Below are 19,757 nucleotides of genomic sequence, written 5' to 3'. Positions count from 1 at the left end.
CGGCCTCGAATCAGGAAAGAGGCCTCTCATTTCGGTCGGCTCCTCTCTCCTACGTAGTACGTACAATTTCGATGAACGTGGCTTAGTGTTGACTCGACAGAGTGATAAATGGGCAAAATGTTCTGATTGCCTCGCTCGCTTCCATTACCGGAGACGGTTTGGCAGCATACCTCCTCCCGCTATCCGGTCTCTTTACTCACTGCTTGCCATGGTCATTCCTCATATTACTGTTTCATGAAGGGCGCCGGTGTTAGAAAACTCGAAAATGTCGGCAGCAAATTCACAGCTCAATTCAAGGAGAAATTCAATCCATGCCTCCATAAGCACACCCCAGACACCTGTCTCGAATCCTTTCTCGAATCCTTTCACATCTCCGACTCGTCTTAGTCGTACTGCCTCACAAGATGAGCGAAGACCATATTCATACTTCCCCGCAGTATCTGGTAGACCTTCTTTCTCGCTGATTGCATTCCGACTCTGACGTATGAACAGGAGTACATATACCTCGACAAAGAAAGTTTAAGAGCGCACGATTCAAGGGTGGAGAGTACGAGAAGCCATGGACCGAGATTCCAGAGCCTCGCAAGAAGTGGGAGAAAATCATCTTCTGGGCGTCGATTGCCATCGGTTTCGCCCTTGGTGGTCTCATCTGCTTCGTGTCCATCTCGTCGATTGCAAATCATTCAGTTGGTACTAAACCGTTGAGACAGGGATGTGCTGCTAACAACTAGTTAGTACTGTCTTCTAATGGAAGATAACTTTCAAACCATTGACACAAATTTTTGGAGCTATGAGATCCAGCGTGGTGGCTTCGGATCAGGGTCCTTCGAATGGACAACTGATGACCCAAAGAATGCGTATGTGGACGGTGAAGGACTTCATATTGTTCCAACATTTACCACCGAGTCCACTGATATCACTCTTGAACAACTAACCGACAACTATGTCCTGAATCTAACCACCGATGGAGTTTGCACTGCCCAAGAGATCGACAGCTGCTCAGTGCGCAGCAACATCACAGCCGGGACCATCATCAATCCTGTGCGCAGTGCTCGCTTGTCCACCAAGGGGAAGAAGTCCCTGAGATATGGAAAGGTCGAGGTTGTCGCAAAGATGCCTCGAGGAGATTGGTTGTGGCCTGCAATCTGGATGATGCCTGAGGCCGACGTTTACGGAAAATGGCCTCGCAGTGGGGAGATTGACATTGCCGAGAGCAGAGGTAATTCCGGCGACACCTATACCGATGGAAGAGACAGCTTGATTGGTGCCTTACATTGGGGTCCCGTATCGGAGAAGGATGCCTTCTACAAAACCAGCGGCAAGCACAACCTTCGACGGACAGACTACTCCGAGGCCTTTCATACCTTCGGACTCGAGTGGAGTGAGAACTACCTCTTTACATACATAGACAGCAGACTTCTGGTAAGCGAGTCACCTTTTGACTTTTCTGCCACCCTGACTGATGACCCTTACAGCAAGTTTTCTTTGTTAAATTTAACCTCCATTATGACAACATGTGGGAGCGTGGTGGATTTGGCAAGGCCACGCTTAACAATTCTGCTCTCTTCGATCCTTGGTCACAGACAGGCAGGGCGAACACTCCATTCGATCAAAACTTCTTCCTCATACTTAACGTTGCTGTTGGTGGTACCAACGGCTTCTTCAAGGATGGTGTTGGAAACAAACCTTGGGGCGATGCATCACTCACCGCTCCAAAGGAATTCTGGGATGCCCAGGCACAGTGGGCTCAGACATGGGGTCCAGGGGATACTCGAGGCATGACCGTCAAGAGCGTCAAGATGTGGACTGAGGGAACTTGTGGAAGCGCGTAAGAGCATGGCATTCTAGACACGAGCAAGGAGTATTGGGCAGGAATTTAATCTTTGGCATGTAGGGGGTAGGTTGTAGAACATCTGTGGTTTCATTAGGGGTCTTGGTACCTTCCTCATGCTTATTGCTGCTACTAGATCAGTATGTTTGGATGACCGGGTAGCCGCTGGGAATTTAATAGAATCAACCTTAGAAATTTTTCTTGCGTACGGCGGCAAGGTCGAATTGTACGGAGAGCTGCGGTTCCTGTGCGTTTGTGGGTTATACTACGGTACGGAGTACCTGGCATAAGTATTCGTAACGCAGCGCTAGTATATGTGTACCAAAACAGACTCCAAACGAGACAGCTAAGCTTTGAACCGTTAAGCGGTATTGTGGTGGCTAATTGATATCAACAGCTGTCTGAGAAGCTTCTAGACACTGAGGTGACGCTGTATCCGAACTAGCTGCTACTAGCGCTGTGCTACAATCAATTATGACCCCTACCGTAGTACTTGTGTCACTACCCGTACTGGTCCGTGCTTTGAAGATCAGTGCATGGCTCTGCTCCGGCCAAAATTCGAATGGTTCAACAGTCCGAACCACACCATCAAATTCGGCTAGCTACTAGTACGTAGTACTAATTTCCTTTTCCTAACGCCCTCTAGCCAGCCCCCACACTGTGATCGACAGGAACAGGCTTAGCGCAGCAGCACAGTTTATCTGCACCTCAAAGATGCAATCTCCACTTTGAGTAGCATGTTCCTATCTTATTCCCTATTCCAGAGCATTGCCTAGCCCAGGTGACAAGGACCTCAGCCACAGGCAGAGCTCCAGCCTCCACAGTAGTTACTGCATATTCCACTTCTGTAGGCGCCCCCTCCACAAATTTATACCCATCAATGCAATTTCGCTTACTATACGGAGTCGTGCACCAAAAGTAGTCAGAATACGCTAAGAGATAGCTTGCAAACTTGAAGATGAATAAATACTCTTGGCTGCATTCTTATCTCTGACTGAACTAGATTGACACCAACTGCTGCTAAAGCATCCCCTTTTTCATGCCAACTGTCACCGTCAGGTGCAGTACAGCCGAGAGTACCTGTTCTGACAGGCATATAGCATATCAAAGCACAGAATCAATTATAGACTACTCAATGTTCGGTCCATGAACAGGCATTTAGATAGAAACACTGCATTCTGGCAGATCGACTGAGACTTTGAGCATGCTGCTGCGGTTCGATGGCCTTCAGCTTGGCCTTTGTTTATCGTCCGTCTTTCACGCTGCCATAGGGGATATGCATCCTAACTTTCCATTTCCTCGTGTTGAGATTGGCACCTCCTCCAGCTACTATATGGCTTCATGGCTAAGCAACACTACTAACTAGTTAGCAGCTCCCTTCAAGACAGGACGGTCGACGGAATGCGTCTCCTATCCTACCTAGCTAGGTCTCCCTGAGCACTAAGTTAGGCAAGCTATTTGCCAAATACGGCATCTGGGAGGCAATCCACTGCTCTTGATCAGTGGCAACGGTCGAGATCACGATCCGGGTCAAGGATCCGACCGGCATCAGACAACCACACTCCCCATGATATCTTGGTCACGCCCTTGGCCCGATAGTTCGTCCTTGTGTTCGTTAATCTTTATTTACACCCAGGACCACATTCTCTCGTTCTCATCTTCATTCAAGGCCATATTCTTGTGGCCGTCCATTCTTTCGGTTGTTCTGCGTTGCTCTCTCTTTCGTCTGTCTTTACCTTCACCAATTTCTTTCTTGCCTCCAATGGCGCCCACGTTCCTTCAGTCTGCTTTTGCGTCGTTGCTCCTGTTGACTTCTTCTGTGAGCTCCTCAGAGTATTCCGAGCTGGTTGGAGGACCATCGCTGACAAGTAAAGATCACTTCCGCCACTGCTCGTGCCACCCTTGCTCATAGGCATATTCATCATCAAGTAAGCAAGCGAGACCTCCCGATCGCAACCAATCTTCCAGACCCATGGACCCACCAAGGCTGCTATACGTAAGTGCAGATTCAACCTTTAGGCCCGTCCCTGACTGACATCTCGGACTTTATTAGCGATGCCATCGGCAGCCGGACGCTGTCGAGTGCTTTTTATGGTGATGGTAACACCATGACTAGTGCATCGTGCATTGCTTTTTGTGCTCAAGGAGGCTATAGTTACGCAGGCACCGAGTACGCCTCGGAATGCTTCTGTGGGAACAAGCTCGCGAGTATATCAACCCTCGCAAGTGACAGCGAATGCAACATGGGTTGCACTGGTCAGAATACGACTCAGTGTGGTGGTCCAAACAGATTGACTACCTTTTGGAACGGCCAGGCTCCTCCAACGGGTCCTTTCGAGAATACTGGAGTGAATGGTTGGACTCCACTGGGATGCTATACCGATGGGGTTGCGAATCGTACACTCACAACTATCATGCCCACTACTGGAGGACAGGCAGCTCTGACGGTCGCGCTTTGTACCTCGGCATGCCAGCAGGCGGGTTTCATTCTCGCCGGGGTCGAGTATGGCTCTGAATGTTTTTGCGGTAATGAGACAGCTAATGGCGGGGCTCCAGCACCAGGCACCAACACTGGTTGCAACATGGCCTGCAATGGCAACAAAACCGAGCTCTGTGGAGGACCTGACAGATTGAGCTTGTTCGGCTACAAAGGCGCTCAACCAACTGGCTGGGGGTACCAGGGCTGCTACATCGACAATGCCCAGGGCCGCATTCTTACCAAACAACAGCCCGATAGCACCACCAACACTGTCGCGAAATGTATCGCTACCTGCCAAAGTCTTGGCTACAGTGTGGCAGGAATGCAATACTCCTCCCAGTGCTTCTGCGATGACTTCCTTTACAACGGAGCCGCCCTGACGTCAGATTCTGACTGCAATATGCCGTGCAGTGGGAAGTCGACAGAAATGTGCGGCGCTGGAAACCGGATGAGCGTCTATTCCAACGATACCCTGCGGGTTTACCAACCACCTGCTGTGCAAAAAACCAATCTGCCTGGCAACTGGCAATATCAGGGGTGTCTCCACGATCTGGCCGATCCACGGTCCTTGAAATATCAGCTCATTTTGGAAACCAATAACACTGCAGAGAATTGCCTCAGCCAATGCTCCAAATTCGGCTATGGTGCTGGAGGGATGGAATACGGTCTTGAGTGTTGGTGCGGTGACGAGGCTACTGTGAAAAGCTTAGGCAGGACCTTCTATCCCGAATCAGACTGCAATATGCCCTGCCCTGGCAATGCCAGCACCATCTGTGGCTCCGGAAATAGGATGTCTTACTATACTTGGACCGGCACACCTTTGAACAGCTGGGACTTCCCAACTGGCACCGCTGCGGGTAAATATGAGTTCTTGCTTGGCGGCGTTGTCATTCCTCTAATTACCACCCTGGCTATCAACGGCAAGGTCACCTTCATCGAGAAATATGGAACTGGAGCAGTCAATACCACTGGCGCTTACGAGTTAGACGTGGCTCAGGTTAACAACTTTACCGGCGCTTGGAGACCGATGCATGTGAAGACGGACGTCTTCTGTGCTGCTGGTCTGACCCTCCCCGACAAGGCTGGAAGGCAGATCAATGTTGGAGGTTGGGCCAACGATGATACCTTTGGTGTGAGACTGTACACTCCTGATGGCTCGCCAGGTGTCTGGGGTGTGAATGACTGGGAAGAGAATGTCAAGGAAGTGCGCCTTCAGGCCGGCCGATGGTATCCCACAGGAATGATCATGGCCAATGGGTCTATCCTTGTTGTCGGTGGCCAGGAGGGAGCCAACGGTGCTCCTGTACCTTCGCTCGAAATTCTCCCCAAGCCAGCCGGCGGCACTGTTCAATACTGCGATTGGCTTCAGCGCACCGACCCCAACAACCTCTATCCGTACCTTGCCGTCCTCCCAAGCGGCGGAGTCTTTGTCGCATACTACAACGAGGCAAGAATACTTGACGAGATAAGCTTAGAGACCGTCAAGACACTTGAGAACATTCCCGCCGCTGTTAACGATCCCAAAGGTGGACGCACATATCCCTTCGAAGGCACTGCGGTCTTAATGCCCCAACACGCTCCCTACACCGACCCGTTGACCGTTATGATATGTGGTGGCACTACGCCTGGCCCAGAAATTGCGCTTGACAATTGTGTCTCTGTTGCACCAGAAGAGGCCGATCCGAAATGGACTATTGAACGAATGGTGAGTGTACTCGCTTCCTCATATTAGGCGTCATACTAACATTTACTGCCTAGCCGTCGCCTCGTGTCATTTCGTGCATGACTGCACTTCCTGATGGAACTTACTTGATCCTCAATGGCGGTCAACAGGGTCGTGCTGGGTTCGGGCTAACGGTCAATCCGAACCACAACGCTGTGCTGTATGATCCTCGAAAGCCAGTCAATCAACGTATGAGCGTGATGGCAAACACCACCATTGATCGCCTCTACCACTCTGAAGCTATCCTTCTTCAGGACGGACGTGTTTTGGTATCGGGTTCAGATCCTCAAGATGTGCGCTTTGAGCAAGAATACCGAGTCGAAGTCTTCCTGCCGCCATACCTCCTGTCAGGTGCCAAACAACCAGAATTCACTATCGTGAATAACCAGACCTCTTTCGGCTATGGCGAGACCATCACCCTCAATGTTAGACAGTATCAAGGCACTGCTGGTGACATCAAGGTTTCCATGATGGGTGCAGATTCAAGCACACATGGCAACAGCATGGGCCAGAGAACCATCTTCCCTGCTGTCTCCTGTTCAGGCACCACCTGTACTGTAACGACACCGCCCAACGCCAATGTCAGCCCACCAGGCTGGCATCAGCTTTTCGTTCTGGATGGTCCTACTCCATCCCATTCGAAATGGATCAGAGTGGGTGGAGATCCAGCAGGTCTGGGCAACTGGCCTGACTTCCCGGACTTCACGAAACCTGGCGTCTAAACGTGAAAGAGTTATGGTTGTGGACGACTACATGGCCGGAGCTGTTCTGGTCTTGATTACGCGATGAGTTTTGGTCTTTCGCCTTCCAATGGACGAAGAGAAGTTTGCGACAAAATCTGGTGCAGCATGTCAACAATGGCGTACTGTCGCTTTTGTATGCAGATAGTGTCATCGTCTGTCATACCAAGGACAGCGTGATGGAGTTGTGGTCACTTTCTAACCTCCAAAGGGTCTTCTTGTACAATCTTCGGCAGCTTCATTTGTGCTTGCACTTGAAATTTTTATAGACAAGGAAAGAGATAAAGTCTGTCGGGGGTAAATAGATAATCAGAAGTCCGCGATCACTAGTGCAACTTCAATCCTCTTCTGTTTTTGGTCTTTGGTTTTTTCCTTGCAGGTAGCTGATCTTGTCTCTCCAGGTGGTACTGCAGTGATCTCTCAGCAAATCCATGATAGCTGGCTGCTGGACTCAATATGATCACTATCAGAGTTTGTTGTTCCCGTTCTTTTCCAGCATCGCGATTTAGCGAGCAGATTCTTCCACTGCAGGACAAATTCCAGAGTTGAGTTTGCACAGACGACTTCGGTGCCAAGAGATAAGATAAGATCTGATGGCGCCAGATTTTCTTGCTACAGTATCTCGATACCATGTGAAGTAATACTAGTAGGCGACACCTAGTTCCTCGATTGATACCACCACCCACAAGCGAAGTAGAGATGACTACCACCACTACCACATCTTCAATTAGCCTCTTAACGACCATAACCGAGTCCCTAACATCAGCAACCTCTTCATTCCCCGCCGCACAACCAGACTCCCCCCCATCCCTCCTCCCACCATCAGCGGACGGGATATCGCTCCTCGACACCAAGAACGACCTCCTCCTGTCGTACCTGCAGGATCTCGTTTTTCTGATCGTTCTCAAGCTCAGACATCACAACGGTGGGGTTTTATCGGATGGTGATAGTGGCTGCGTAGCGATTGGTGATGAAGTGGTGCGGAAACTGGTCGAGACGCGCGTCTATCTCGAGAAGGGGGTGCGGCCACTGGAGGGACGGTTGAGGTATCAGATTGAGAAGGTGGTGCGGGCGGCGGATGAGGTCGAGCGGTCTGCTGAGCGATCGAAGAATGGACGGAGGGGGGGAACTAGCAATGGAATGAGAACTACAGAGGGTTCAGATGCGTCGAATTCCGACTCGGATTCCAGTTCCGGGTCTGCAGGCTCAGAGGATACTACGGCTTCTCATGAAGACGGAACGCAGCCGGAGATAGATGACCTCTCCTACCGCCCTAATCCAAGCGCCCTGCTCCGGAGATCGCACCCCTCTGACTCCATCAAATCCACCTCCCGCAGCAGCGGTGCCTACAGACCCCCTCAAATCGCACCCACATCTATGTCCACAACCAGCACCACCAACGTCGCCTCTCGTTCCGCCCTTGGAAACCGCAAATCCCACCTCCTGGACGAGTACATCTCCACCGAACTCTCCTCAAACCCCCGCGCCGAACCCTCCATTGGCTCAAACAGCACCATTCTGAATCGAGGCCGTGGCGCGCTGTCTACGCGGGAGCGGGATAAGGAGAGAGAGAGGACGGAGTATGAAGAGAGAAACTTTTCGAGGTTGCCGAGGGAAAGTAAGGCGGAGAAGCGGAAGAATATGGGGCGAGATGGGGGAAACGCTAGGAGGGAGGGGTTTGGAGGGGAGGATTGGACGGGGTTGGGAGAGGTAGGAGATCGGGTGGCGAGGAGCATAGGGAGTGGGAGCGGGAAGGGGGGTGTGCTAGAGAGGAGGGAGAAGAGGAGGAGAGTAGGTGGGGATGTCAGAGTAGGTGGTGGCGGTAGTAGCGGGGGAATTGGTGAGGGTTTTGAGAAGATGAGGAAGATTATGGAGGGAAGGGCTGAGAAGAAAAGGAAGGGTAGATAGCTCGCATGTAGGATATTTCGCTGGATGGTTTCTAGCCAAAGAGGATCGCTTAGTTTTTGCCGTGCGACTTGCTAGCTTCCTCTGCATGCTTTTTCCTGTTTCCATTGATGGACGATCAATTATTGCCTTTTTCGTTGATTTGATCATCCTCGTTCTCTTTCGCAGCAGTCGAAATGTCCTTACCGCCTTTCTTTGTATCTGCAGCACAGACAAAACTGTCTCTGTCTAAGCCGAACCATTTGTTCAAGCGCTTCCCGAACCAAGCCAACATACCCGGATCAACCTTGGCTACTGGATGTGGTCGATGAAAGATGATTTTGCCGTGAGCGTTTGCAAAAGTGACAGCTGAACCACCGCTGCTGCTGGTGGAGAAGCCAGCGTCTGTCATAGCAGAAACGAAGCTGCGCCAGTCCAGGAGGCCCTTCTTCTTCTTCTTCTTCTTCTTCTTCTTCTTCTTTGGCTCTCCCACATCTTCACTGCCTGTCGGGAACATGTCGTTGAATATCTCTAGGGTCTCAGCGCTCACGGGGATGGTGAACGTTGAAGGGTTGTCACTTTCTGCAGAAGATGTAGGGTGGAAGTCCTCAACTTGTTCGGATTGAACTTCGAGTTGCCCCTTCGTCTCCTCAGTCCCTCGGCGCTTCTGTTTCACTTTCGGACGTCGAACCAGATAGGCACTAGAACCTTCTCCCACTGAAGGACTCCAGGAGGACTGCGCAGGCGTGTCTTCTGTCGTTAACGGCTTTGCCTTCGGCTTTGGGCCAGCTAGAATCGTCTTTCTCTGCTCCTCTAACGCTTTCAAATGCTCAGGGGCGACGTCGAAAGAAACCAGCCCAAGGAACTGCTTGATGTGCTCTTCCGGGCATCCTTGCTTTGAGAAGTCGTTTTCGAGCCACTGTCTAGCTCTTGTCCAGAACGCTGTGAGCCTCGCGTGCACGTCATCAGATCTCTGTTGCCACACGGCGTCCTTTTTTCCTGATGGCAGCGGAAGTAATTCAAATTGGTGCAGCAGAGATCCTGCCTTCAGCGCGGGCATGTGCTCTGGCGTCAGGCCTTGCCTGCCACGACCAGACGTTTTTGAATGGCGGAGCCAAACACGACTGAAGCTTTCTTGACACTGGTTCAGGTCTTCATTGGTGAGTTCTTCCTTGGCTCTAGGCCGCTGGGAGCGGACAGCAATAAGCAGCTCCCAAGTGGCGCCAAGGTCTGAAAGCTGGTCCATCAGTTGTTGGTCAACACGGTTTCGGTCTATGTCCACGTTCTTTCCACTCATGACTTCATCGAGGAAACTAAACAGCATAGCAGGATCGACCGATGAGCGAGGATCAGCAGTCAACGAGTGCAATATCCAGAAGAGGGGGTCATCCTTGTACCATTCGCTGATTGTGCGAGGAATCAGTTTGCTGTGATCTCACCCGTCGACCTACTGATCGCGACTTCGCCGTAGCACTTTTCAAAGCCACGAAATGATGGGAGACGCACCTCCAGCCCTTTTGTTTGTGCCAGGAGAATGTTGATCAACAAGACCTCGAGTAAGCGGATAGTCGTTTGGTATTCGGGAGGGGGCGCCTGTCCAATTTGAATAGCGCTGCAGAATTTTTGGCTTACCGCTTGGAAATTCTGACACTCCCTGACTATCATATCCCAGTGATCTACTCTTCCGAAAGCTCTGAGTACCATGTTGTTAGCTACAAAGTTCAGGTACTGGGGTCTTCCCGCTTTCTCTCCAACAGTCTTCGCTACTTGTGTATCAAGAACGTAACGAGCTTCATTGCGCATGTAATAAGGGTCGGTTTGCAGGAGCCAGACGTGATCCTGCGCCATCTTAAAGCGAGAAATTGCAATCTCGAACAGGCTGTCAGCATTGAGCATAGGTGGTGCAGTAAACGCTTGGTTGGTGAGCAGCGTCCAGGTCTCGGACTCGCTAGATCTTCCAAAGCCGCCTTCGACAAGCTCGGCCCACTATTCTGATCCACTTTCTTTCTGTATGTTTTGTAGTAGACCTTCAACGACATCTCGAAGTAGCTTTAGAAGAGTGAATTGAGCTTCAATCACCAAATGAGCACGAGGAAATCCAATGATATCCCATCGATGTGCTTGGTCCCGATTCCATGGCACTAACTTGCCATATTCGGCACCGAACATGATGACTGCATGTGCGCAATGTTCCACTGCGACCCAACCATGTTCCCAAGCCATCTTGGTTTGGTTAACGTCGAATGCGACCCAGTCGTCGAGATCATATTGACTCCGCGCATAAAGGAGACCTAGGAATTTGAACCGATCCGACCTTAGATCATCAAGGTTGATGTATGGAAGTAGGCAGGATTTGCGGAGGAGAGCTTCGTTTAATACAACGGATGGACCGTAGAACTTCTTAAATATTGCCCACTTCTCCACCTGGATATCTGGCAGTGCGTTTTGAATAGCCGAAGCTCTTCTTGACCAGCTCGCCTTTTTCCATCTACTAAAGATTGCATTGCCATGATTGAGCAACATTTGGCGTAGAAAAGCCTGATTGGCACGAATGGTCGCCACTTGTTCATCCAACAGCTTTTGAGCATCTTCCACTCCTGTAAGGCGTGAATAAGTCTTGTTCCCCATCTTCAGAGCCGTCTCAGTGCGGTATTGCTGGCCACATTCTAGGCATTGGCAAGGGGCCTTAGGCGAGTCACCAAGTGGTATTCTTTGTCCCAGAAGCTTGGTGCCATAGCCTGGAGCAAGTTCGTGCGGCAAAACCATGATGAGGAAAGGTTGACGAGGTGGCTAGAGCAATTATGCAGCTACCAAATTCTAAAACAGTCAATGGTATTGCTATCGAGAGTAGAGATGGGTGCAGACTGCGTGATTGTTGAACACTGCGTTACAGTTACAGCGCATAAATCAATGAGCAGAATGCGAGCAAAGGCGATTCTGTCCCCCGCTAAATAGTGTTCGACACGGTTGGTGACTTACCGTATTCAAACAACAAATCCCAACTTGTCTTCGGTACAGCAATAAGCGGGACGAGATTGATCGGGTAGGGAAGACAATGAAAATATGTTGTCTTACTATATGCCGCTAATGAAGTTAATAGCAGGCATAAAACAGAAACAGAAAACGCTAGGCCCCCAGGCTCATTGCTGCCATCAGAAGCACAGCAATAAAGGAGAATCGATAGGAGAAGATCATTGCGGACATGAAGCCACGAATTCCCAGAACCCAGGCATTCTTCACAGCGGCCCACTCTTTCAATCTTCCTCGACCGTCTACTAACAACGGTCCCAACTGCAACAGAGCTCCAATGAAGAGCTCATGTCCCCTGGTAAACTCAAGGCCAAATCAACACCTGATACGACAGACAAGGTGGCATGAGACAGAATGAATAGCAGGGTACAGGCTGAACATCTTACAGAAGCCAAGGTGGCAAGAAGCATGAGATGGACGGGGAGAACATCTTGCGAGCTTTGGGAGTCGGCATTCGTGCTTGCGACTGTAGTGCGGAATCTGGGGATGGATGGAAAGCGAAGAAACTGGCATGATATCATGGATTTGTGCAAAGATTGATTGATTGAGAGGTATATGAAGCTGAGCAAGGTTGCATAAACACAACTGAAGCTACTACGTGATCTACGGATGTCAAGTGTCAGAATTCATTACGGTTTATCCGATATTTAGCCGAGAAAGCAGAAAACCCACAGCGCAGACACGGTTGAACGTCGGTTAAAACGGAATGAATTCTGACACCTGTGAAGTAACTAGTGGTGCTACCACGTTGACACAATGAGGTGCAATCTCTGGAGGCTGAGTGAGCCATTTCGTCCTCTACTGTGACTGGAAGTAGATGATGATTGACAATCTACTACTACTTTTGCCAGTCCCATAACTCATATTGCACGTACAATGGGCATTGAAGGAACCACTAATACAGCTCCAGATTGCTTCGTTCCATAATATAGTTCGCAAGACAATGGGATCCTCACTCATGGAAAGGTTATTAGCTGCACTGCGTGCCATGGCTATAGAGTGGTCTCTATTCCAATCTAGACTTCCATGAATTGGAAGTGATGCTCTCTCTCATGCCCTAACGGCATAGACCGAAAACATCCTCTGCCGACGAACCAACCAAACGCCTACCTACGTACCTGCCCTTGGAGCGACCTGGAAGCTCTCCTGATCCAATCCAAACCATCTCCTCGGCCGCTTACCGTAACCCAGTAACACATGCCTGTCAAGCTTGGCTACTGGATGCGGTTTGTGAAAAATGATCCTTCCCCCTGACTGCCTGATGAATGTAACCGCTGAGCCGGAATTGTGGTTGGCTACAAATCCAGCATCGGTCATTGCACCAACGAATTTTTTCCAGTCGGTGAGACCTTTCTTAGCTGTCTGGGAGTCGAGGTCTTTGGAAGGAAACATATCCATGAAGATCTTGAAACTCTCCGGCGTGACAAGTAAAATGTTCTCGATTCTGGAGTCTGTAGAATCAGATTCATGATCATGAACGTCTTCGTTGGCGGCGGGTCCAGCCTCAGGCAGGGGAGCCTCGACGTCGTCTTCTCTTGGAGTTGGTCGACGCTTCATCTTGCTTTTTACAGGCCCAACATTTACGAATCTTGAACTTTGTTCCTGTGAGACGTCCCACGAGGTGCACTGCGAAGCTTCTGAACCGGTCAAGCTCCGGGCAACATGTACGGGGGATGGGATTTTTTGGTTCCTTTTCTCCAACGACTCCAAATACTCTGGTGCTAGATCGAAGGATATCGACGCCAGATGCATCTGGATTTCCTCCGTCGAGAGACCAATGCCTCCCAGGTATTGCCTTTGGAAGTCGCGAGCTGCGTCCCAAAAGGATTTCAGGAGCCTTCGTGATGCCATCCGTCTTTCATGTCTGTCATTTTCCTTCGTTCCATCGCCTGGCCGGAAAGATTCGACGAAGAGCTGCAACGGTGGCTTCACACTCAAGGACATCTGATTAGGAAACACCTGCGTTCCTCGCAACCTCCTTGTTTCAAGTGCAAGACGTCTGCATCCTGCACGAGCAGAACCCAGATCCAATGCTTGCAGTGTCTCCATCCGGTATCTTGAAGGCCGATGATAGCGTATCGCCATTATCATTTCCCATATTGCGCCAATGTCGGCCAGTCCGTCCATGAGTCGTTGATCAAGCCGGTTCTTATCGACCCGGGTGTCATTGCCAACCAGGTCACCAAGGAAGGCAAAGACGAATGGCGGCTCAAACGAGCTCTCTAAGCTATCATCGTGGTAGACGATCAAGTAAAGACACCAGAACAAGGGATCCTCTTTATAGCAGTCATAATCTGGTAGGCGCTTAGCAGTCGTCCTTGTCATGGCTCTCTGGATATCCAACAAGACATGGTCGTAGCAGGATGCAAATCCACGGAGCTTCGGTAACAGACTCGCAACGTCTCTTGTCCAACGCCACAAAATAGATTCAAGAGCAGCTTCAAGGCAAGAAACAGCCTGACTGTACTTTTCTGGTAGGGGCTTACCAAGCTGAACTTGTCCACCGCATCCATTGAGCTGCTCTCTTACGTGCTTGCATTCTTCCACAACACAGTTCCATTCACTAAATCTCCCTGTTGACTCTACTGACAGGATGTTGCCAATCAAATTATATTTCTCAACATCAACAGTACCTGAGAGTTGAGGAACCACGACACTAAAGTATTCTGAGTCCTGCAGAAGTCGATATTCCCGATGCACGTGGGAAGGCTCTGTTTGAAGTAGCCATAGCTGATCCTGTGCATTGGCAGTGCGGGCCTCGGCTATTTTCAAGAGTTCATCAATATCGAACACTGGTGGGCGCTGAAATGCTCGATCAATGAACGAAGAGTATATTTCGTCTTCTCTTGAGCGTCGGAAGCCAGACTCAATCAGAGCCAGCCATTTTGTAGGCCGCTCTTCAATAGTGGCTCCATCGGTTAGAATCCCCACTGTCTCCGCTAGCATTGCTGATAATGTAGCCTGGATTTGGATAAGCAAATTTGCCCGGGGAAGGGCAATAAGATGTCCTTGATCTACCCGCTCTTGGTCCCATTCCACAATTTCGCCATACCGAGCACCATACGCAATCATGGCACTCTTACAAACACTATCGAGCAAGCCTTCATGCCAGTCAGCTTTGGTATTCTCAAGGTCAAAACCAGCCCATGTGCTAGCGTCGTATTCCGTTCGAACATATAGCAAGCTTAGCAGCCGCATCGGATCGGATGAAAGGTCTTCGACACTCAAATAAGGCAGCAGAAATGTGCAGCACAGAGACGATGCTTCCAGGTTTTCCTCTGCATAACGTGCTTGTATGATGCTAAACTTTTTCTGAGGCATACCAGGGAATGCCTTTTCAAGAATCTCAGCTCGCTTTGTTTGACTTCTTTTCTTCCAACGAGCTATGATAGCGTTGCTGTATCTTTGTATAGCATTCTTCAAGAAAGCCTGATTAATCCGCAGACATTCGCAATTAAGTTTGATCTGGTGAATAGCATTATGCACATTCGTTGCCACCTCGAGTGCTTCGCGCGAGGCCATGCAGGAGTCACACGGATGATGTGAATCGCATGCAAATTCCATGTTGGTGCTTGCAGCTGAGGTCGTGCCGGTGTTGTCAATGGTCATAGGTACTAAAACTCTATAGCGGCTCTCCATGCCGATTCCAGCAGTTGGCATTTTTGGGAAGGGTGGTAAGGACAACAATGCAAGGTTGTGAAGAGACGATCGTTCGGGGTTTCTCCGCCGTTTGAGGCTGTATGTGCTGAGAAGACAACTGACGGGTCGGGTGAATCTGTACTGGAAGACGAGTATCGAAAAGGCACAGTTTTAAACAGAAAGCAGAGCTGCAAGAAACCACCTAATAAAGGATACGTTGAGGGACATTGATCAACAGATCCTCACAGCGTGTTTAGGCGGAGTGTTACCTGCAAGTATGCTAGTGAATTGCCTGTGCACACGTGACCGCAGGACTGCTGTTGTGACTGCCATAACAGGCAATTCTCTATCACAAGTAACTCCCTGAAGACGTAACTGACATCCTGACATTCGAGGCCATAACCAATATTTTTTTCACAAGCGGACAGCAGTATCAACATTCCACGTCATGTCCCTATACTGGTGCGCATGAAGTGCTGTACTTGCAGCCACTTTTGCAGGAATTTGTCGTGGGACTGTAAAAGTCTGCATTCTTCACTTTGAGAAGGACAACATTATCCTGCCCCCTAGGAAAGCAGATGGCTTTCCTCTTTTCCGATAAGCTGCCATCATGAGGTCCCTGCAATAGAAACTGCATGGAAAGGGTATCTGCACCCACGATGACTCCAGCAAGCAATAATCATTGGAGAGGAAACAATATCAATAATAATATTTTTATATAGTATGAATGAACTAGAAAGCTCGTGGCAATGAGCATTTTAGGAAATTGAGGTCTACTTCTTGTCTCTAACCATAAGAGGCATAGCTTCGTACAAGTGAAGAAGCAAACTCATCAAGTTGAAAGCTATCAGCAAGCACCTCAACGTCAGAGGACACAATCCATCCAGATCCTAGCAAGCTACATACATGGAGCTCACGTCAAGTCCAGTTGGAGTACCCGGCTATGTTCATGCCTCAGATCAAATGTGCCAACAAATTGGCGAACAGCGGCAACGAGATCGGACTATCCTATCGTAGACGGGCGGACGTTGAGAACCTGGAGGCTCAAGCTTGCTCATACACTCCGCCCGCGTGTAGTATCCCGTAAAGTCAGACATCTTCAAGAACTCGGTGCACCACTTCAATTCGTTCATGTCCCAGCCGGAGAGCAGGTAAGCGCCAGCATCCACCACTGCCTGTACCCTTCGCCATCTCGCTTGCGCCTCTATGGCCATCGAATACGTTGTTAGCGGTGTTGAGGCATTCCACATGAAATGGTAGGTCAGTGGCAGGGCTAGAAGCTGAACGTTTCCAACCCGGATGTTCTGAATTCCAACCAGATGCTTCAACAACTTTCTCAACAGGTTGTCAATCGTGATAATGTGCCCCTCCCATGGATCAGGTGTGCCACCAGATAGCACTGTTCGGGGGTGAGAAGGCTTTCCAGGAACATATCTTGAGTCCAATAACCAGATATCAATGTCGTATGTCTGCAGGCGTTCCTCCGTTCCCTTTACGTGCTGCATAGATCCCGCTATCTTGCGACAGGCCACAACCAGTGTTTCCATATAATGGACGTCAGCCATTCGGTCCAGATCTATCTCCACAGTAACCTTTACCGATTCAACATTCTTCAATGCCGCTTTGATGACTCTCGAAGGGCAATCTCGATGTCCTTCGAAGGAAAATCCGAGCCCAGAAACAGCAAAATTGTACGTGCGCTTGCCAAAGCATTCGAGGTCTCGCGCCATCCAGTACAGTCTTGAGCTGGCTTGCATGAAGTGAAGAATATTCTTGCGGGCTCCGCGAAATCTTTTGCAGTTACCCTCGAAGACCGTTCCCGGCACCTCCTGGGGGACTAGATATTTGCAGATCTCAATCACAAGTTCGTCTGGCAGTACACCTAAGGTGCCTAGTTGTGGATCTGACCATTCCAGCCTACGGAAGCATGGGGACTTCTTTTTTTTGGTTTCCGACCTCTCCTCTTCCGCCTCTCTGTCTGCACTCGACAAGCCGGATGCCCTTTCTATGGGACGCCAGAAAGGCTTGCTATTCCTATCTGATCTCGGGATTGGACAAGATTCAGAAGGATGCCGGACAAGTGCGATGTCACCTTGTGCTTCCGATCGTTGAGGGAGAAGTACGATATTGTCGCCGCTCAACTTTTGCTCTCTCGCCATGTTGTTCACGGAAGCTGATGGGGACTGAAAAGACGCCAGTGCCTGGTGAATCACGTGTACAGAGTAAGTGTCAATCTTTGGCGGTTGAGATATGTATGAAACTGTCGGATTTGTTGCAGAAAAGTTCAGTTAAGTAAGATTTGATTGTAAACTCGAGCTTGGTGATGCAAAGATAAAGTCGATTGGAGTTTGATGGTAGAAAATGGAATATGGAATAGGAAACATCTGAGAATAGGTGTCGCCACAAGATTCTTATGAATTCCAGAGACAAAGAAATAGATCACAGGAGCCTTAAAGTATAACATTCATATGGTGAGGCCAAGATCACTTTCAGCCCAATCGAGTCTAGCACCCCAAATTAGTTGTGACTATCTTCGCTTGTATAACTTGTGGGGCCAAGGTCCCCAATCAACCCCCCAATCAATCTAAATCATTTGACACGTATATGCAATTGGTTTTGGTTTTGGTTTTTGTTGCTCATCATCATTCACTGTACAAGAACCTAGCCAGCAACCTGAAAAAGTCCGCCATCTGAACATTCCGTACACATCGTCCCCACGCAGCCATGCCTCCTTCTGGGCGACTTTCGCCCTCACCTCCGTCCATCCACGTATCGTCCCACCACTGCATAACACCTTCCAAGTCCTCTTCTCGACCAGAAATCAAAGCCTCCACACAATGATCGCCTAATTCCTGTAGACAGTCAGGGACCTCCACCTCTTCATCCTCCTCGCAGGCGAAGTTACCCTGTAGTCGTAGTTGAAGCCTTCCTGCGCGCATAGTCATTCGAGCTCCGCCGAACCTTCTGAAGAACAGTTCGTAATTGCTAAGAAATCGGTTGACATGCCCATCTCTCATGTTGACACCCCAGTCCCCCACGTCCAAGACAAGCTTGAGGTTTTGCAAGAGGGGCATTGTGCCTTGGAGACGTTCCAGGGAACGGTCTGTATGACCTTCGAATTTGATTGCCTTGGGCGAGATTATGGCAAAGTAGGAGCGGCGTTTGAACGTGGGATGTTGACGGCCGATTTGGTAGAAAAGCGAGCTGGTGGCCATGATATTCAGTGGATTAGAGTCGGGCCGTGGAGAGTGTGTATTGCGCTCATTGTGGTCACGATGGTAGTCAATTCGCTGGTTGATCTCGAGGTCCTCCGGAAATTCGGTATCAATTGTTCTTTCTTTGGGGATCAAGTAGGAAAATATTTCAGCCAAAACCTCATTCGGAAGTAATTCGAGTGAAGTTTTACGCTTGATCGGTCTGAAGTCAAGATGACAATCCAGATACACCGGTCGCACTGTGCAGTGACTGTTGGGAATTTGTTTAGCAACCATACTTCCGCAAAATACAGAGTTCCAAGTGAGAAATGAATGTAGTGTAATCATCATAATGCTTTTCTCTGGAGAAGATATGTTTGAATGTTTGAAAGATAGTGAAGGAAGGTAAGATGTTCAGTTGAGGTGATTGGCGATATTTATACCACAGAGAGGCACACCATGATTTTTAAGGTCCCCCAACATCGAAGAATAAGTCCACCAAAATTGACTGGTACTATAAACGGCCTGGCGCTAGTAAGAAGTACGAGTATCTTCCATGAGAAAGAGTTTGCAGAACATGGGTGGTACGCACATCGTTCAAGTTAAACTTTTCGATGTGGCAGGTTCCAGTTTAAGGTGCTCGAAGGAGGAATGGCATGCTGTCGGCATAGGCCAAGACCAATTCGGTGCCAGACAGCACTTCGTACTAGTATCCATCCGTCTCTTCGTCTTCATTACTCGCGCGTGACCGTCCTCATCGTCACTAGCATCATTCTCCCCATCCAGAGCTCCTAACACAACCTCAAGATCTTCAAATATGCATTCATCCTGCAACAGCAATACTGGTTCGTTCAACGTGTCAATGAAACGCTTTGTGCCATCAGGCTTCCAAGCTTCGCGAACCAAATCTCTCTGCTGGTCCGTCATAGCACTCACGATTGCGAGCATGGCCTCAGTCACCTGCCTTCCATGCTGAAGCTATTTTTTCACTTCATACGGCAGAGTATTACCAGCGCTCGGGTAGATGGTTTTGTCAATCTTCACAACCCCTGGAGGGAGCATTCCGGCGCGTTTCATCCGCCGCAAGCGGCCCAGCTTATCTTGCAAAGGCTTGCATGGTATCGACGATCTCATAGCACACATCAAACGCAAGGTAGTACTGCCGCAATCCTGATAGGGAGGAATGGTATTTGTTGAGTTTTCTCCGGAATGATTTCGAATAGTAATCGAAACCGAT

General features: G+C 49.5%; 7 protein-coding genes across 7 annotated transcripts; 3 read left to right on the top strand and 4 right to left on the bottom strand.

Annotated features, from left to right (window-relative positions):
* Positions 1-265: 265 nt before the first annotated feature.
* EPUS_04341 (uncharacterized protein) lies at positions 266-1,832 on the top strand (the record flags this gene model as incomplete). Its single annotated transcript, XM_007788253.1, has 4 exons — positions 266-443; positions 493-686; positions 736-1,422; positions 1,476-1,832. The coding sequence occupies 4 exons, from the start codon at positions 266-268 to the stop codon at positions 1,830-1,832; spliced, it is 1,416 nt and encodes a 471-aa protein (XP_007786443.1).
* A 1,761-nt stretch (positions 1,833-3,593) lies between these two features.
* Positions 3,594-6,755, top strand: EPUS_04340 (uncharacterized protein; the record flags this gene model as incomplete). Its single annotated transcript, XM_007788252.1, has 4 exons — positions 3,594-3,650; positions 3,706-3,827; positions 3,885-6,015; positions 6,069-6,755. 4 exons carry the CDS (start codon positions 3,594-3,596, stop codon positions 6,753-6,755), a joined length of 2,997 nt encoding a protein of 998 aa, XP_007786442.1.
* Positions 6,756-7,472: 717 nt separating this feature from the next.
* EPUS_04339 (uncharacterized protein) lies at positions 7,473-8,681 on the top strand (the record flags this gene model as incomplete). Its single annotated transcript, XM_007788251.1, has 1 exon — positions 7,473-8,681. The coding sequence occupies one exon, from the start codon at positions 7,473-7,475 to the stop codon at positions 8,679-8,681; it is 1,209 nt and encodes a 402-aa protein (XP_007786441.1).
* A 115-nt stretch (positions 8,682-8,796) lies between these two features.
* Positions 8,797-11,423, bottom strand: EPUS_04338 (uncharacterized protein; the record flags this gene model as incomplete). Its single annotated transcript, XM_007788250.1, has 3 exons — positions 8,797-10,060; positions 10,105-10,643; positions 10,695-11,423. 3 exons carry the CDS (start codon positions 11,421-11,423, stop codon positions 8,797-8,799), a joined length of 2,532 nt encoding a protein of 843 aa, XP_007786440.1.
* A 1,374-nt stretch (positions 11,424-12,797) lies between these two features.
* EPUS_04337 (uncharacterized protein) lies at positions 12,798-15,347 on the bottom strand (the record flags this gene model as incomplete). Its single annotated transcript, XM_007788249.1, has 1 exon — positions 12,798-15,347. The coding sequence occupies one exon, from the start codon at positions 15,345-15,347 to the stop codon at positions 12,798-12,800; it is 2,550 nt and encodes an 849-aa protein (XP_007786439.1).
* A 938-nt stretch (positions 15,348-16,285) lies between these two features.
* EPUS_04336 (uncharacterized protein) lies at positions 16,286-17,485 on the bottom strand (the record flags this gene model as incomplete). The annotated part of the gene is made up of 1 exon (XM_007788248.1): positions 16,286-17,485. One exon carries the CDS (start codon positions 17,483-17,485, stop codon positions 16,286-16,288), a length of 1,200 nt encoding a protein of 399 aa, XP_007786438.1.
* Positions 17,486-17,968: 483 nt separating this feature from the next.
* Positions 17,969-18,817, bottom strand: EPUS_04335 (uncharacterized protein; the record flags this gene model as incomplete). The annotated part of the gene is made up of 1 exon (XM_007788247.1): positions 17,969-18,817. One exon carries the CDS (start codon positions 18,815-18,817, stop codon positions 17,969-17,971), a length of 849 nt encoding a protein of 282 aa, XP_007786437.1.
* Between the last annotated feature and the right edge of the window lie 940 nt (positions 18,818-19,757).

This window comes from Endocarpon pusillum, assembly GCF_000464535.1.
Source record: "Endocarpon pusillum Z07020 unplaced genomic scaffold C713767, whole genome shotgun sequence".
NCBI lineage: Eukaryota > Fungi > Ascomycota > Eurotiomycetes > Verrucariales > Verrucariaceae > Endocarpon > Endocarpon pusillum.
The sequence above is the reverse complement of the archived record's forward strand: the minus strand, read 5'-3'. Positions and strand labels throughout refer to the sequence as shown.